The sequence below is a fragment of the Branchiostoma belcheri genome, unplaced genomic scaffold, assembly GCF_001625305.1.
Source record: "Branchiostoma belcheri isolate BF01 breed outbred unplaced genomic scaffold, Haploidv18h27 scaffold41, whole genome shotgun sequence".
Taxonomy (NCBI): domain Eukaryota; kingdom Metazoa; phylum Chordata; class Leptocardii; order Amphioxiformes; family Branchiostomatidae; genus Branchiostoma; species Branchiostoma belcheri.
In genome coordinates, this window is record NW_017804032.1 from 2,639,559 (window position 1) to 2,658,701 (window position 19,143).

General features: G+C 40.0%; 2 protein-coding genes across 2 annotated transcripts; one reads left to right on the plus strand and one right to left on the minus strand.

Annotated features, from left to right (window-relative positions):
* The first annotated feature begins 5,026 nt into the window (after window positions 1-5,026).
* On the plus strand, window positions 5,027-12,167 carry LOC109477909 (apoptosis-inducing factor 2-like). The gene is made up of 8 exons (XM_019779374.1): window positions 5,027-5,305; window positions 6,183-6,381; window positions 7,432-7,667; window positions 8,169-8,261; window positions 8,485-8,593; window positions 8,836-8,985; window positions 9,290-9,490; window positions 11,320-12,167. The coding sequence occupies exons 2-8, from the start codon at window positions 6,204-6,206 to the stop codon at window positions 11,472-11,474; spliced, it is 1,122 nt and encodes a 373-aa protein (XP_019634933.1). The 5' UTR covers window positions 5,027-5,305; window positions 6,183-6,203; the 3' UTR covers window positions 11,475-12,167.
* A 400-nt stretch (window positions 12,168-12,567) lies between these two features.
* Window positions 12,568-17,580, minus strand: LOC109477906 (apoptosis-inducing factor 2-like). Its single transcript, XM_019779370.1, has 8 exons — window positions 17,300-17,580; window positions 16,656-16,847; window positions 16,104-16,342; window positions 15,625-15,717; window positions 15,322-15,430; window positions 14,723-14,872; window positions 13,947-14,147; window positions 12,568-13,490 (listed from the first exon to the last, which is right to left on the minus strand). The coding sequence occupies exons 2-8, from the start codon at window positions 16,831-16,833 to the stop codon at window positions 13,336-13,338; spliced, it is 1,125 nt and encodes a 374-aa protein (XP_019634929.1). The 5' UTR covers window positions 16,834-16,847; window positions 17,300-17,580; the 3' UTR covers window positions 12,568-13,335.
* Between the last annotated feature and the right edge of the window lie 1,563 nt (window positions 17,581-19,143).

A 19,143-nucleotide genomic window follows, 5' to 3' on the forward strand; every position in this document is an offset into this window, starting at 1 on the left:
GCACGCAGACACGCCGTAGAGCATTAAGTCCATGTAAAACTTTTCCTACGTGCGGTCTGCGGATTCACCACCCGTGCGTGCGAGTACGAGCGACGCGCGGAAGAAGCATGTGTGAGTACGGCCTCCTTACGGTAAAGTTGCAATCGCACATAGATCGTACGTTGTAAGCACGTACAACTTAGTTATCACTTGCGCAACGTACGATGCCAGACTTGGCGTGCAGAGTATGGCATCATTTTTGTGTCAAAAATACAGACGTTAAAAACGTCACGTTTGGGGTCAATACGTCACGTTGGTCAATACGTTACGTATGCTAGGTGAACGTTCACGTATGACATAACGTGTGGATACGTTACGTACGTATGGTTCTGAAATTTCCGTGTCAAAATTACGGACGTAAAAAACGTCACGTTTTTAAGTCAATACGTCACGTACGTTTTATCTATATGTTAACGTAACGTTGGTTATGTTAACGTAACGCTGGTTATGTCTACGTAACGCAGGTCATCTTACGTTAACGTAGGTTATGTTATGGTAACGTAACGTAGGTTATGTTATGTTAACGTAACGTAGGTTATGTTATGTTAACGTAACTTAGGTTATGTTATGGTAACGTAACGTAGGTTATGTTATGTTAACGTAACGTAGGTTACATTACGTTATGATATGTTAACGCAAAGTATAAACATCACGTACGTACGTAACATTATGTTAGATATGTTCCGTTACGTATAATATGTTCCGACGTCACATAGACACCTAAGAGTGTATGTGCTGTTCGCTAAATTTTTGGTAACAAATCAATCACCCCTATCCATTGCTTATGGTTCCGTCCATTTCAACAGTCAGGCAGACGTGTTCTTCTGACGTCATCAATTCGTGTTGTGTGGTTTGGAAGGAATGTAAAGGCCGCATAACACAGTATTAATGGGCGACTCCAGGATACCAAGTAGTACGGACAAAATAAACTTAACAATAGATCTATAGTTATGGCTTCACCACAAAGTGGTGAAGACATATTGTGTTCCCTCATTATGGCTTCACCACAAAGTGGTGAAGACATATTGTGTTCCCTCATGTTTCTTCTCCTTCTCCTTCTCCTCCTGCCAAACAGTCAAAGGGATTCAACTCAGCCATTTTTCAGCCAAATGACCTGAAATTTGGCATGGACGTAGAGTGGGCCAATACCCCGACGCGTTTTTTTCATTTTTTTGAAAAATTGTTTTATTGGGTTTTTGGCCATTTCAGGCAAAAATATACGTTTTGGGATCTGGAGCCCTGGTACTAAACCAAATGACCTGAAATTTGGTATGGGGATACGTTGGACATATGTCTGCAAAACCTAATTCAAGCTTTCTACATACACCACTTTAAAATTGTGAAAAATAGGGCTTTTTGGCTATTTTTGGACCATAAATGTACATTTTTTGGCTCCTGTGCCCTAATATTAAATCCGAATGACCTGAAATTCGGTATGGGGATACCTTGGACACATGTCCAAAGAATGTCAGTCACGCTTTTGACATATACCACTTTAAAATTGGAAAAAAAAGGCTTTTTGGCTATTTTCGGACCAAAAATGTACATTTTTGGCTCCTGTGCCCTAATATTAAATCTGAATCACCTGAAATTCGGTATGGGGATACCTTGGACACATGTCCAAAGAATACCATTCACGCTTTGACATATACCACTTTAAAATTGTGTAAAATAGGGCTTTTTGGCTACATTTTTGGCTCCTGTGCCCTAATATTAAATCCGAATGACCTGAAATTTGGTATGGGGATACCTTGGACACATGTCCAAAGAATGTCATTCACGATTTTGACATAACACCGCTTTAAAGTTATGTAGAATAGGGCTTTTTGGCTATTTCCGGCATTGGAAGGTTCCATTGCTGCATGGGGGTGTAGACTATTGGCAGCCATCGTAGGATAGATCCATTTTCGGTATGGGGGATGTGTTGAAGCCATCTGCTGCATTTGCTCTCAAGCAAATGTCGGCCTTTCTAGTGTTTCTTCTTCTTCTTCTTCTCCTGCCATTTCTTTAAATGGATTCATCTCTGCCATTTTCCGGCCAAATAACACGAAATTTGGCATGAAGGTAGAGTGGGCAAATACCCCGACGCGTTTTTTTCATTTTTTTGAAAAATTGTTTTATTTGGGTTTTTTGGCCATTTTCAGGCAAAAAATATACATTTTGAGATCTGGTTCTCAGGCACTAAAACCAAATGACCTGAAATTTGGTATGGGGATACCTTGGACATATGTCTACAAAAACTCATTCAAGCTATTGACATACACCACTTCAAAATTGGGAAAAATAAGGCTTTTTGGCTATTTTCGGACCCAAAATGTACATTTTTGGCTCCTGTGCCCTAATATTAAATCTGAATGACCTGAAATTCGGTATGGGGATACCTTGGACACGTGTCCAAAGAATGCCATTCACGCTTTTGACATATATCACTTTAAAATTGTGTAAAATAGGGCTTTTTTGCTATTTTCGGCTCCTGTGCCCTAATATTAAATCCGAATGACCTGAAATTTGGTATGGGAATACCTTGGACACATGTCCAAAGAATATCATTCACGATTTTGACATACACCACTTTAAAGTTATGTAAAATAGGGCTTTTTGGCTATTTCCGGCATTGGAAGGTTCCATTTCTGCATGGGGGTGTAGACTATTGGCAGCCATCGTAGGATGGATCCATTTTCGGTATGGGGGATAGGGTGAAGCCATCTGCTGCATTTGCTCTCAAGCAAATGTCGGCCTTTCTAGTTCATAATTAACTTGATATTATCCGCATGAGCAGTTGGTTGTAAGTTGCATGAACTTTTTTGGAAATGACAGTTCAAATTTGTTTCATGATGACGTCTATACAGATGAACTATCAAGTTTTGACTTTTTGTTGCTGTTGACTCCCATCAGCTTTACATGACTCGAACAGGAGCGATTGGTGAATTGGTGGACTTCCGGTTTGCCAACTTGGAAAACAAGGCGACGGAATACTACCAACCAATTACAGCAGAGATCCGGGCTCTTGTCAATCACGTCATATCAGGTAGACACAACCGCATTTTATTATGGCTTCACCACAAAGTGGTGAAGACATATTGTGTTCCCTCATGTTTCTTCTTCTTCTCCTGCCATTTCTTTAAATGGATTCATCTCTGCCATTTTCCGGCCAAATAACACGAAATTTGGCATGAAGGTAGAGTGGGCAAATACCCCGACGCGTTTTTTTCATTTTTTTGAAAAATTGTTTTATTTGGGTTTTTTGCCCATTTTCAGGCAAAAAATATACATTTTGAGATCTGGTTCCCAGGTACTAAAACCAAATGACCTGAAATTTGGTATGGGGATACCTTGGACATATGTCTACAAAAAGTCATTCAAACTTTTGACATACACCACTTTAAAATTGGAAAAAATGAGGCTTTTTGGCTATTTTCGGACCAAAAATGTACATTTTTGGCTCCTGTGCCCTAATATTAAATCCGAATGACCTGAAATTTGGTATGGGAATACCTTGGACACATGTCCAAAGAATGTCATTCACGATTTTGACATACACCACTTTAAAGTTATGTAAAATAGGGCTTTTTGGCTATTTCCGGCATTGGAAGGTTCCATTTCTGCATGGGGGTGTAGACTATTGGCAGCCATCACTGTAAAAACCGAAAGGGGCGGGCAGGTCACAACCGGGAATCGAACCCGAGTTGTCCGCTTGGCGGTCACCAACGCTAACCATTACACTAAAAGGTCGCACGACCATTTAGCATGGTCAGTTAGCACTGTTACAGTAGGATAGATCCATTTTCGGTATGGGGGATAGGGTGAAGCCATCTGCTGCATTTGCTCTCAAGCAAGTTTGTTGTTGTTCGCCCGTCGTTCTCGAGGATGACGATGACATCACGTCAGCTTCTGTGTGTACGACTGTGGCTCACCAGTTCTATACCCGTTCTGAAGGTTTTGCCACAGGTTGTGTGAGCACACTGCATATATTTTTACATGTAACAATGTAATTACCTTAATCTAACACTAACGTAATAAGAGTTATGCACATGAAGTGATGTCTGTAAAATCATTGTATACTGTACCGAAATACCAAAGTCTGCTTGTTGATTTATCATTCAATGAAGCGTATGGATTATAAAAGTGTTGGATTAAGGTTCACTCCCCATATATGGATAATTATACATTTACATGTATAATATATATAATTATGTGGACCACGAGGCGTTAAACGGATAGTGAGTGAGTGAGTGAGTGAGTGAGTGAGTGAGTGAGTGAGTGAGTGAGTGTGGTGAAAGGGGTTTGGTATAATTGTGTAGTAAGCATATAGAAGAACTTTATTGCACGGCAATGTGCACATGGTACATTATGTATGGAAAACTACATAAAGAAAGTAATTATAAGAACAATAAAATAAATTTGTTGAATAAGACCTAATGTCGAATAAAACCTAACGCGGCATATCCAACTTTCTTAAATTTTTTGTCATTTTTCTGAAATTTCCGAAGTTATTTATGTAAGTATATAATCTTCTTTCTTGATACATGCAACATATTGAAGCATGAACTTCAAGTCTGATGAAGGTTGGATTTTCAATCCTAGCGGTTGAGCCTTTAATAAAATGTAACCAATAAATATTTAATGCTATAACTTTAGCGTTAACTGAGTTTGCCTGTAAGCCAGGACCTCCGAAATGTTAGCCATTCAGGCAGGCCTGGATGTCACGTAGGTCGCATACCGCCCACATAGCCGTCTTACCGGGTTTAACCAAACATGTCAATCAGATACAGAGTCATGGTAAAAAACATTAGATTATATATGATTTTACACAAACGAAATAAAATGTTTGCGTTCCTGTCTGTAGTCCTTAATGTTAGATATAGGAGACGATATAGAAATAATTATGTTACTATCATGATTTATATCCTGCCATTGGACGATTATAGATATGATACAGCTCAGTAAATGGTTGTAATGCAATCGTTTGTGGCCTACTGGACGATGACCTGATGACAACATAAGGTCAAGGTTCACGTTGGGTCACAGTAATGATTTGTAAATTCTACCTTAACCAGATGATTTTGAATCTTGTCGTTACATCTCACAGTACGTCAGTGATCACTGCACGCGATACCACCGTTTGCCTCTGATGTCAATCTTTGTAAACAGCGAAAGGGCGTCATGAAAAATAGCTCTACGTGAACTCTGACCCTTTGTGCAGCTTGTCCTGATTCAGTATCAGTCAGCTGCCTTCCTTTGTGTACACGTACTTTCTTCACGAGCGGTGAGTACTGTCATACCTTAAGATTCGCCTGTCCTTAAAGCTAACGCTTTTAGTTGACGTAAACTAACCAATTTCAGTGTTTCAGTTGGCAGTGTTTCGTGTCTATTCTTCACTGTGGTTGTAATCGCGATATTGATTTTGTATATCTAGATCTAGGGACAGGTTGGCGACGCCTTTTGTTTATAAACTCAATGGCATAACATAATATCCTTGGTAGACCAAACTGCACTGTGCATGGTTTTCGACCGTCGGTAACAGGGCATCCAAATTTAGTCAAATTTCAGGCGTTGGATTTGTGTTCGTATCGCCTTAAGAGGCCACAATTCAAGCCCCGCCCCTTTCCGATTCATCTGTCACTGAGAAACCGGAAGTCTACCCAAGCTTTGAAAATTACAGTCTGTTTGGTCCTTCTTTATATTCACGGGTTCTATAAAGGTAGCTAGTAGCTAGATTGTAACCAGTGCCATTAGACACATGCATGTGTGCTTACCCAGCTTTTAATCATACTGTAAATACTAAGTGACTGCCGCGGGACCAGATGTAATAATTTTGCTTCGTATGATCACTGATGCTTAACTCGAATGGTTGCATTTTGGTGAGTAAATACATGTTTTCGCCTCTGTATGTCAGCAAATATTTAATAGCTGTCTGTTAGAAAGTAGACAGCCTTTTGTTACATCGTAATGTGTCTGTTTAAGATTCTGTCTTTCACAAAAACGTCGAAGGCCCACTAAGTCACCTGTTGGGCCACTCGATCAAAGAGAAAGATCTGGGTTACCTGCTTCAACGATTTTACACAATATCACGTCGGGAGAGGCAACGTTACCACAGTTCCCTATACGTCCACAGTGAATGATTCTTAAACATTTTTCTTAAGATTTAACAATCTGAGCTCAAGATGGGAGGAGGACCTTCATTGCTAAATCGCCCGGACATCCACGTGGTTATCGTTGGAGGCGGCTATGGAGGAGTACAACTCGCCAAAAACCTGACCGACAAAGCCAAGTACACCCTCATCGACCCTAAAGAGATGATGCACCATAACCTGGCCGCTCTGAGGGCCGTCACGGAGCCCGGTGAGCTAGGCTAATTTTTGTAGTAACCCCTTTATTTACATGCTTCTATATTTGCAATACTGTATACATGTTGACGTTGAAGCAGCATTCACACAGGACCGCTCAGAGGACCGTCGCGGAGCCTGGTGAGCTAGGCTATTTTTTGTCTTAATCCTCTTATTTACATTTTTCTATGTCAATGCTGTTGGCGTTGAAGCAGCATTCACACAGCTAAAACTGTTGATACTATCCAAGTGGGTTCAAAAGTTCACCTAGCTATAGATTGTGTTGACCTCTTCCATAACGGGTAACCTTAGACGGACGTGTCAAGGTCTGTATTCTTTTCTGGCCGACACGGAGCCATATGTCAACATGGGTGAGGCTTGTTTTCTTGTGTGCATGCCACGGGGGTACGGACCAGGCTTTTACACTTTAATGACTGTGGCACAAAAGCTGTGTGCTCTCAAAATGTCAAAATCAGTTACAGAATATATTTCTATGTAACATTTTAGTAAACGCTCAACACAATACAAAAGACTAAAAATCCAAGCTACATGCTTTGGTATGTTTGGTATATCAAAATGATAGATGACTAATATCTTCAGAAATTATCAATTTAAAAATGACAAGAATTTTACTTAAGTTAGATAATATTTTAGATGGTCCTTTAGACAATTTCACAATAGACTATCTATAGGATTATTATAATTTCATACTCTATATATGATCTAGCAGACTTGAATCGACGTATGCAGAGAATGGAGTACCTTTATACGAGTTCCAGACATTAGATTTGATTACATTCCCATCGATTGGAATCATGACCAAAATGCAATCACGGCCTTCTGTAGTCATCGGAAGCTTTGTTGCTTGAAGAATTTATTGAATGATCTTTTAGAACGTCCTTATAGCTAGGATTTGCGCCAACATTCATACTGTACACTCCGACGTTTGGTAACAATTTCAAACATGACAAAAACTCCACGTCTGTTCTTAGAATAATCATTTTAGCTGTGGTTATCAAACGATTTCTGTGGTTATCAAATGATTTCTGTGTTAATATTCTGACAGGCTTTGCGCCGAAGACGCTTATACCGTATGGTCCAACCTTCGGCAACAACTTCAAGCAGGGAGCGGTGACGAAAATTAACCCTACGGAACAGAACGTGACGCTGTCTACCGGGGAGAACGTGGGGTACAGTCACCTGGTGATAGCTACCGGCGCCACCGGGCCGTTCCCCGGGAAACTGTTCGGTATCACCTCCATGTCGGAGGCCTTGGCACGCAGCAAACACCTCTTACAACAGGTTGCAATGGATCACTTATAAAATTCGTCGTGTTTGGTTAATATTATCCATTAATCGGAGTGATCTTGTGAAGCTAGATCTTAACAATAGCATTTATTTTGCGAATAAGTTCGTGTTTTTTTCTACCCACTTGTTATCTCTGTTAAATGCAGAGAGATAGCAAGAGAGCAACTAAAATCTCCCAACATCAATACATTGATTATTACATCAATTATTACAGCCTAGTATTACAACTGTTCTGTATTCTTTAATTTCTTTAAAGTAATTGTATGCATGTTTAAATTAGTTGGTATGTTTAATAATAATGTTAAGATGCCTAAAGTGCGCATTTCACCGTCTGTACAGAACAGCACGTTACGTTGCCATGTATTTTAGTGTGAAAATAAACTTCCCAGATAAAGGAACAATAGGAAGGGAGAGAAATTTAAACGCGATTTCTAAAGACACAATTTGAAAGCAATGTAAAAAGTTTGATTGTTTTGTTTGTCTTCTGAAAAACAGGTGCAGTTAGCTAAGAAGGTTGTAATAGTTGGCGGAGGAGCCGTGGGTACGGAACTGGCCGCCGAGATAGCGACGGACTACAAGGACAAACAGGTATGTCAAGGTCATTGTCATTCTAATTCTTATAATTATAACCTTAAAATCCCTGTTTCATATTACATTAGAATTTCCAATCATGTTTGAAAGCTAGTGGCAAGGGAAACGTTCGTTGTTTTCAATCAAGAGCAGAGATTCGTAATTTAAATCTCTTTCTTTAATTCAGTTTATAATGCAACGTTTTGCATGTTGTGACCGTCATATGAAAAAAAAATTGCAGGTTAGCCTGATCCACCCCCGTGACAAGTTGGTAGATCCCAACACCACACCCGCCTTCCAGGATGCCGTCAAAGATAAAGTCACCAAAATGGGAGTGACTCTACTTCTGGGTGAGCCAAACGTGTTGCCGATTTAACCCTATCTCAAGGTTTTGAATAGAATTAAATAGAAAAACCTATGTCTAAGTTAAGTTCATAGTTTTTGAATATGACGTTTGATTTTTTTTGCCACAAATATCTAGTTAAAACATGAATGCTGTCAGATATCCCTTGTTTCTGACTTTCGTAACGTTGCCGGCCGCTCAAAATCCAATATGTATCTTGTCATTGGACGCTTTCCTTTTCCTTTGCAGGAGAGAGAGTGACTAACCTGGATAAGTTGCCGAAGGAGACCGTACAGGAAACCACGGTAGTGACGAACAAAGGTTCACACATCGAGGCCGACCTGGTCATCCCCTGTACTGGTCTCAGGGTCAACAATTCAGCCTACAAGGACAGTCTAGGTAATTTTCTTTCAACAGCTTCCGACTTGTCCTATATATTTTTTCGAAGTTAAATTAAGGTTGGGAAAACACGGGACAGTATCGTACGAATAAAGAATTCCGTTTAAGGAGACTAAAATGACATGTCTAGTTTCCAGAACTTCGAATCCTCCTATATGACACAATTTCCCTGATTGTCTTACTAGATCATTAATGATAAATCGCACGTCATTACGAGAAATCTTACCTTCGTCATATATTGACAATAATGTTTGGGCCATCAGTATTTCTTACTAATATTTTTAATATTTTGCCACCTCTACAGCGTCCAGTATGGATAAAAAGGGTGCGCTGAAGGTCAACGGCTACTTCGAGGTGGAAGGGACCAAAAACATCTACGCTATCGGCGACTGTACCAACATCCCGGAGACTAAGCTGGCGTACAACGCGGGCGTGCACGCCGACCTGCTGGCCAAGAACATCCTCGCACAGGAGACAGGAGGGACGAGGAAGGAGTACAAACCAGGTACGTAACGTGACGTCACAGACGGCCGCCATATTGGTTGGTTACACCTGGAGGAGTTAGGCCTATAAATTTTGCATGTATAGAATGCGTAAGCTAACATGTATTTTGCTTCTTTTTTGTATACCTTGCCTAAAAATTGTGAATGGTGTTTCCAACTAGCCTCCACCGCAAATATCTCGGAGTGGCTGCGTTTTTGTGCTCGCGTTGATACACAATTGTGTTTACTTGGGCTAAGGTTCTCAAATAATGCCGCATTAAAACACCACCACGGCCAAGAAGGCTACCAAGAAGGCTATTTCTAACAGTTCAACCTCCCGAATTTTAAACACTTTTCAGCTGCTTTCATATATAAAACTAGAGTTCCCCGATCTCATACCTTCGCCAAATGATGTTAATCTTTATGACTGACAAATTATAGATTAGATTAGTCCCCCCTGATTTAAGAAATAGGAACCTAATTTTCATGAATTATATCATTTTATCATAATCTCAACCAAAAGACAGTCTTATATCAACAAACAATGCATTCTAGCATTTCCTAATAAATTATGCAAATGAGGTCCTGATTTGAATAAATTATGTTTAATGATGTTCACCTCAACTAAACTTTCAAATACCACAAGTATGAAATTCCAGGCAGTTATCATTACATAATTATAAAACTTTCTCATTAATTATGCAAATTAAGTCATTATTAACATAATCAATATCTTCCTGTGTTTCTCTCGTTGTCAATTACCAATGTCACTAGCTTCAATTGTCCTATCATGGAATGCAGCTGATTTATAGAATTTCCCCATAAATTATGTAAATTACATCCATATTTGCATAATTGTCACATAATTATATTAAACATCACGTAAGCTACCTACATACCAAAATCACGACGATCCGTCAAACAGTTCTTGAGTTATCCCCTTTTGAATAATTTCAAGAATATATCCCTGCAGTCCAGAGCAAGCCGCTAGGGGGCCCAAACTCACGTCACTTCTTCCCCAGCACGAGAACTACCTACCATCCAAATTTCATCACCATAGCATGTCTAGATCATGAGATATCAAAACCGGAAGTTCAGCTGCAGTACCATAACGAGCCGCCAGGGGGCCCAAAATCTAATCATTTTGAGGTCTCATCAAGACCTACCCACCTACCAAGTATCAAGACGATCCATCAAGACCTTCTCAAGTTAGGCCACACCAAGTAAATTTTATGGATGACGTCCTTTGGAGACCCTATATCTAATGCGAGAGGGCGAAAAAAAACAAGAAGGGCCCTAAAAAACAAGATGCCTAGATTAGAAATATACTAAGAGACGACAAATTGAATGAGGTGACAAAGTGTATACAAGCAAGAAGTCTTTTATTCATCATCAAAACAGCAATAAATCAGGTGGAACAGCAGTTGTCGTCCTGTCCTGTTTCTTTCACATTTTTGCAGGCCTGCAGAAACAAAGCATGTGCTCTTTACCCATTTCGCGTTACGGGTTTCACGTCGATCTAACGATTTGGGGCACTGTCGTGACTCTTTGGTCATAGTTACAGGAAGCGGGATTTCTTGTTTTTTTTTCTAGGAACAGGTCAAAATCAATGCGCGCGCGGACGTCATCCATAAAATTTACTTGGTGTGGCCTTATCGTGTTTACAGACAGACACACACACACACACACACACATACACGAACGCCCCTGAAAACATAACCTTCTTGGCGAAGGTAATAAAACAAAAACGCATGTGACAACATAAGTGAACGCTCCACCACATGATTCTATAACCTATAGTTACCCTTAGTTGTATTGTTAACATTCTTCTCATGTTTCGTCTCTTTTGAAGCTTCCTTCTTCCTGTTGATCTGCCTGGGGAGAGCCGACGGTGCAGGCCAGTGGGGCTCGTCCCTGACGCCGACCTTCATGGCCACCAACATCAAGAGTAAGGGCATGTTCGTCAGCAGGTACTGGGGACTCATGGGCCAGAAACCTCCCAAGTAAAACTGAGTTGTACCTACGAACCACGGACGGGTGCGTTCAAGTACTTACAGGGTCATAGAAAATATATTATTCTTGTAACGACAAACAGATGCTTTAAAAGCAACGTAGTTTCTTATGTTTTATGCACATTTCTTAGATTAAGCACAATTTAGGCTTCGTAGTACCTATTCATAGCATGCAACATGAGAGTCAGTCGATCGCGCCACTGAAGAGTCCTTTGTGTTAGTGTCTAGGAAAAGCGGCATATATAACCAATATATGGTGGTACCGTATTGTTTACCTGTACGTGGCTATCTAGCGTCTTCTTTAGAAAGACGCAGCGGTTTTTAAGATGTATTGGGCGACGTAAACGTATGACGTACAAGATTTTAATCCATCCTGATGCTGCTTTCTACCCACCATGCATAGAAATTAGGTTTTATAAAAGTCAAAATAAAAGACTTATAAAATGTGGTTTGTGGACAGTTTTCATTACACGTGTTAAAATCATGTCGGTATGTTAGTTAGCCTTCTTTTATGAAAAAAAAAGAGTGCGAAAAGTGCCAGCTTTCTTTTTCTAGATTCTTTGTTGAAGGCTCTGGTGCTGTCCTTGGTACTGACGTGATATGTACATTGCTGTTCGAATTATGGCTGCTGTCTTTACAGCAACAAACACAGATTCATCTTAAAAAAAGAGAAACCAGCAGGGTTATAAACTTTTGAGAGTCTATTATTACTTGGCCTTTCCTACCTTCTGTTTAGCCATTTACATGTACTTGACATTGACTGAGTGAGAGGTGAGTTCGTTTCACACAGCAGGGGCCTGTTGTACTGAGACTTTCCAAGATGGCTGCCTCCATGTAGAAGGTGGGTAAAACAAAACGGCTTTAAAAACTAATTCAATTAAACTTTTAAGGGGCTTTCTCCTCAAATCTTATAAAGAAATATTGTAATACTTGTAATAAAAGGGGTGAGGACTGTCATCGCTGATGTCCTAATGGTTTGAAGTCTGGATGACTGGAAGTGTTTAGGCATGATCAAAAATGAGACAGACACACCAATGTTAACACCGGTACCAAGTATTCTTTATCAAATACAGCATGGGTAGTATAAATACATGTAGATGCAGTTATGGATTCTATATCAGACTTTCTCCATATCAGACTTTCTCCAAACCTCCATGTATTTTACATGCCTTGTGCACGTGTGTGCATGTATTAGTACATAGCAGTATCCAATATAATAATTAGATTATACTGCTGCAGGGGTCCATGACACAGCAATCATCTCCAGGTCTTTTCATCACAGTGTGTGTTGATAATGTGTGTGTGTGTGTGTGTGTGTGTGTGTGTGTGTGTGTGTGTGTGTGTGTGCGTGTGTGCGTGTGTGTGTGTGTGTGTGTGTGTGTGTGTCCGTCTGTCTGTTACACCTGTATTCTAACCAACTCAACTTTATCAACAATTAAAGCTTACTAGTACCTCAGACATTTAAATATGATATGTACCCTGACATTTAGATATTAATGTGTACCCTGATAACATAGAAATACCAAATACCACAAAACATTTAACTAGAACATCTGTGGAATAGACATATCATACAGAAGAACACTGGTCAGTTGCAACAGTTAACTAAATACCACAAGAAGGCAAGAATAGTTTTTGCTCATGCAACGTCTGACAAGGGGGTGATCAGATTTGGGGATTTCCTTTTTCACAAAAAGTAATGTCTCTTTCTTACATTTCCATGTCTACCAGACACCTTCCTCAGAGCTTCTGATAGACACTAAAATGTAAGCAAGGTAAGAGACATTCCTAGTTGTGAAAAAGAAGGAATCCCAATATCCTGAGTTCTACCAACCGGATGAAACTATTTTTGGGATCTAACGAGGGGGTTTCTGTCCCATCTCCTTCCAGAATTTGCCAGTCATCATGTCCCTGGCCTTCATCATCCTGACCACAAATTCAGGCAGGAGAGATGTGCCCTTCTGTCCTATCGCAGCCTTACGACCAACAGACACTACCATGATGAAAGGGTCTGAAAAAACAAACAAAATGCCAGTCTTTACTCTCTACAACAACACAAAGTGAAACGTTGCAATTGCATATAGTTCTGTCTCCTATTCTTCTGTCTTCTATCCCCCCAGCCCTGATCCTAAACATATTATTCCATATTGTGTCTCATCTACTACTAGTATACGCACATGCAAATGTAGAGTATTTGTCACATGATCTGAATATGATGTATGAAAGGTAAAGCAATATGATATCATTATGTAGTTTCAGCATTCCAAAACTGACAATTTTTCTACATTCTGAAAGGAAAGCAAGATAGGCATGGTTTAACCATACCGCTTCAATAGGAATTTAGATATAACATAAGATTTAACCAATCATGTAGGTTACCAACCATATCTTTCCAATTAATGAATATCTCATACAAAAGATCTATGACATGCAGTGCATAAAGATTTCACTAGATGGCGCTGCTTACCTGGCTTGTACTCCTTCTTGGTCCCTCCAGTTTCCTGAGCCAGGATGTTTTTAGCCAGCAGATCTGAATGCATGGATGCTCTGTAGGCCATCTTAGTCTCAGGGATGTTGCTGCAGTCTCCGATGGCATAGATCCCTTCTGTCCCCTGCACCTCAAAGAAGTTGTTGACCTTTAGGCTGCCATTGTCTTCCATACTTGAGGCTGGAAAACAATTTTAGAGTTATATGTAAATAGAGACCTCTTTATATACTGTGGTATTACAGCAGTGTTACAGTATGGATGGTGTTCAGCACCAAGGACAGAACTATTTTGTTGTGTACATGGTGTTCAGCACCAAGGACAGACACACAACATATGCATGCATACATATAAAATCACATTTTGGAAGTTGCAAACAAAAAGCAAGATCCACATTCTAAGAATATGTAAATAAATCTTGATTCTATTCAAGCAGATACAGGGGTGGAAAGCATAAAGTTTACTGGCTGCTTGGCTTCTCTAACATGTGGTAACCCTACTAGCCAATAAACGTTATGATCTTTCACTTCAATATCTGTTTGGAGATGACATAAATCTCATTAAAAAACAGCTGACTACTCCCCATACTTCATAGAGAGTATGGAGAGGTTCACATGTATCTTCAACATACACTAGATGCATTACAAAAGTGATTAATAAATGACAAGATGGGTAGGGTCTTAGACCTCAAACACCACTACTAAAGACATGTCTTATGTCTTAACTAGTGCATATTTGCTGTTAGAATTTAGTCTTACCCAGACTGTCCTTATAGGCCATGCTGTTGACCTTCAGTCCAGTACATGGGATGACCAGGTCAGCTGATATCTCTGTCCCCTTGTCTGTGGTTACTGTAGCTGTCTCCACTCTGTCTGTTGGCAGTGCGTCTAGGTTTGTTACTCTTTCACCTGAACAAGAGTAACAAAGAGTTAGTTATTAATGCTCTCAAAATACTTAAGAATTTGTTACATCTGTTACGACATGTCAACACTTCAACATGAAAAGTCTTACACACAAAAAAAAAAAAAACAGGTAACATGTACCCAGTAGCATCCTTTCTTGTAATTTTGATACAGAGATACAGAGAAGCCATTTCCAATCTGGCAAAACATCATCATTGTTAGATACAAGCGACTTATACATAGCTGATTGAAAACAACACATCACCCTCTTTTTGTCTAGTACTTTTGGTTTTTAGATATATACATTGTACCTTTTTTTCCCTTTTTAGATCTTAACCTATGAACTATCTTTCTGAATTTTATTCTGGGGACAACCTGAGTACGGTAGAGCGTTACATTATTGTAAGTCCATATGACATTCAATATGTAGCATATCTGACAGACTATAGGCTTACCCAACACCAGCTTGACACCCAACTCCTGCAGGATCTCCTTTAATCTCTTCTGAAAGGCATCGCTGGATTCACCACTCACCAGTTTGTCATGAGGATGGATTAATGTCACCTAAAAGAGGTCAACAATTTCAGAATTCGAATTTGATAGTAGTCAACAGCATCATGTTACATTTGTAACTGTAAGATAATCCGGTCAGGAAAGGCAATCAAGGTATGATTATATCTGTATAATATTAGAAGCTAGATATGACTTTAGGAAAGATATCTTGAAAAAACATATATAAAGCCATATCATCCATGTACCTCTTTGTCCTTGTAGTCAGTAGCTATCTCTCCTGCTATCTCTGTCCCTACAGCCCCTCCTCCTATGATGACAATATTCTTTGCTGCTTGCACCTGCAAGACACAAGACATGAACAAAGGCTACATGGCAATAAACATTTCCCTAAGGGTTACCATAATGATAATCATTTCTTCATGCTACTCCCTCTCACTCCCCTGCAGAGGTACTGACCCTCCCTGACACCCCATACACCCCTTGATGCTACTTAAGCATTGTTACAAATGTATATGCATGAAAAATATATACATTGAAAATGTGTAAATGCTCTCTCTTTATTACTCTCCAAGCTGATGTTGATGGGGGCAGATCGTTAGCTTTTTATATATGGCCCTTTTTTTGTCGCTACCCCAACCAAAGCTAACGATCTTCCCCCATCAACCTCTGCTTGGACAGTACATTTGTATGGCTTTATTACAATATACATGCATGTTAGAATTACCAGCTTGAGAACTGCTTCGCTTTTCTCCGTGACTTCTGCGATTGAAGTCAGTTCGTCCGGCGATTTTCCAGGGAAGGGACCTGTGGAGCCCGTCGCCAACACAAGGTGGCTGTACTTGACCGTTTCACCGCTGGCAAGGACAACTGTCTTCTCCGCAGCGTTGATCGCAGTAACAGTGCCTTGCTTGAAGTTCTGGCCAAAAGTTGGGGCGTACGGCATCAGGATCCTCTTAGCAAAGCCTGAACAAAGAAAATTACACAATTTCATACACCAGTACATTGAACCAAAGTTCAGTCATTAATGTTACCTGTTGAATGAAAGAATTCAGTTAGATTATGATGATTATGCAAATAATGATAAACATTGTATTGAGATTCATAAAGCTTATGTGTGAGATATGTACGCATAAGGATACTAGTATGTGAAAGATTATCAGTATAACACATGTACATGTACATAATTATATTACAAATGTGTATATGCAAGACCACTATGCACAGTTTAAAAACTCACAACACGTTTTCAATATAAAAACATTAGAAAAACACTGACCTGGTTCAGTACAGGACCTCACAGCCCCAATATTGTGGTAAAGCATTTCCTTGGGGTCAATCAGGGTCACCCTAGCCTTTTTCTGCAGGTTTTTGGCAAGCTGAATGCCAGCATAGCCTCCTCCCACAATCACAACGTGGATGTCCTCACGTTGCAGCAAGGATGGACCTGATCCCATGTTGTTTCACTTTTCTGCAATTAGAAAAAAAGTATTAGTGAAGTAAGAGTCTGGATATGCTTCAGCTTTTACAAGACACTCCGCCCCTAGGGCGTTGCCAAAAATGGTTCTTTCGTGTACATTTGACCAGCATAATGTTTATGTGTAAACAATCCAAAACGCACCATGCTGTTGCAGCTTAAAGAATTGTCTCGGAGCAAAAAAATAGTTTTTACTTTCTTCTTAAAAGATATTTACCTTAACCATAGCATTTAACCATATCACAATGAAAGGTACAGTTGCAAGCATCAAGGACATGCATCAACAAGTGGTTAATTTCAGATGTCCTTTGTTGTAGCAATTTAGAGTGTACAGCCAGATTTAGAAGAATTAGAATGCACAATAGATTATCCCATATCCTTACATGATATTACGATTACTCAAATACCTCAATATTTGAAGATAAAAGATTTAGTACCATGCTTACCGATTTCTAGTTGACTCAGATGCGACTTGCCCCTGGAGCACCTACAGTGTAACCGTTCAGCGTTACCTGAGGTATTGAGTGTCAGGGTACTATTATGCTAATCAAGGTCAGGCTTCAAGCTCTCCCTAGCTCTGAATCAACCAGACTTCTTCCCGCGCTGCGCTTTATACACGCGAACTAAATTTTTGCTCAGTCATGATGAGGTCCTGAGTATCTTGTATCACTCGTGACGAGCCAGACCACACATGTACACTCGCACGATGACTTGCACTTTTCGTGCTGCGTGTCCCTAAATTAAGGGGGGCCCGCAAGCCCTTTTCCGTAGAGCGTAATCGGCCGTTTTAATTCCACGTAGAGTGTAGACGGACCGCTCTAATATTTTTGCGTAGAGCGTATTCGGCGTTTTAATTTTACGTAGCCACTTGGAATTTATCGTAAAGCGTAATCGAGAGGTTTCCGAATTCAGTGTAGAGCGTTGTCGGGACCCCCCCCCCCCCTTGCAGGCCCTCATTAAGGTCAACGACCGTACGATCAGTTCAGCTGTACACCTGTGACCACTCCGGTGGTTTTCAAACACCAATCCCCACTCACTATATGCTTGAAATTCTTTTCTAAGGCGAACATGGTCTGAAATTTTAATAACGGGTACTGAATCTGGAACTTCAGTACTGAGTGAATTAATCGGATTCCGATTACCAGATTAATTTTGCACATGCATCGTCGTTCACTTATTAATGATTGATGACCCGCATCAAGTGCCAGGCTACTTACTAATGAATGAATGAATGAAGACCTTTATTGTACGCAAATACCCACTGGGTTCAGTACAGGTCACAGGAAAGACGTCACAGTTTGCAATGAATATATACAATGTACAAGCTAGTGCTAATTCTATGTACTATGGACATATAGTCTAATAATTACGATAATTTGGTTTCTTCTCGCTTCTTAGTAATGATGTAGATATAAGTACAGATATGTTTTATAATCGAAGGTTTGTCTGAAATCATCAGAAATATGAACTTATCTGCGTTGCTAAGATGTATGAAATGGGGAAACATACATTGCAATAGTTTATAAAGCTCTGCTCTCTCTTCGTTGTATAAACTACATTCTAATACAAAGTGTTCCTCATCCTCTATCCTATTTAGATTACAATACCTACATATTCGTTGTTCCAGGGGAGTGCGGTTATGGCGTCCGGTTTCAATGTCCCTCCATGATTCATACACATCATTATAAGTTCAACATATATATTTTGCATTTTTAATAAGACCGAATTTTGTTATGGACGGTCACAAATCAGGATCCGCATACTTCAGTATATACTAGTGGGCCTTGAGGCACATACGTATACAAGTTTAAGAAAGATCGATATCTATAATGCATATATTCATATATGGCTACTCTGCAAAGAACATACTAGTATTTATTTATTTATTGTTTGACTCGAAGCTCAGGCAAAGCCCATATACAACATAGACAACACAAAATACATAAATTTAAAGATACGGTGTCTAGGATAAAAGAAACGGGGCCTATTTAAGGTCTGCATACCAACTGGCAGTACCGACGCCAAAACTGACTTCTGGGGAAGGCAGCGTAAGAGCAAACTGATGATGCCGTTACCGGACGCCAGGAGGCGAGCCGCAAAAGAGTGCGTCAGCTTTCGCCTCCTGGCGTCGAAGGTGTCGACACCCAACTGGGCAAAGAACAAGCTGTTACTAGTGGAGCGAGGCTGAGACATAATGATTTTGAAAGCATCATGGTAAGCAACCCGCAGCCTCTGCAACACACCTGCGCTATGATTGTTCCATAGTTGTACGCAGTACATGGGGGAACAA

Coding starts and splice junctions, on each gene's coding strand:
- LOC109477909 (XM_019779374.1), top strand. CDS start 6,204: ATGGGAGGAGGACCTTCATTGCTAAATCGCCCGGACATCCACGTGGTT. Junction 6,382..7,431: donor GAGGGCCGTCACGGAGCCCG/GTGAGCTAGGCT, acceptor ATATTCTGACAG/GCTTTGCGCCGAAGACGCTT. Junction 8,594..8,835: donor GGGAGTGACTCTACTTCTGG/GTGAGCCAAACG, acceptor TTTCCTTTGCAG/GAGAGAGAGTGACTAACCTG.
- LOC109477906 (XM_019779370.1), bottom strand. CDS start 16,833: ATGGGATCAGGTCCATCCTTGCTGCAACGTGAGGACATCCACGTTGTG. Junction 15,718..16,103: donor GCGAAGCAGTTCTCAAGCTG/GTAATTCTAACA, acceptor TGTGTCTTGCAG/GTGCAAGCAGCAAAGAATAT. Junction 14,148..14,722: donor GGCCTATAAGGACAGTCTGG/GTAAGACTAAAT, acceptor ATTGTTTTCCAG/CCTCAAGTATGGAAGACAAT.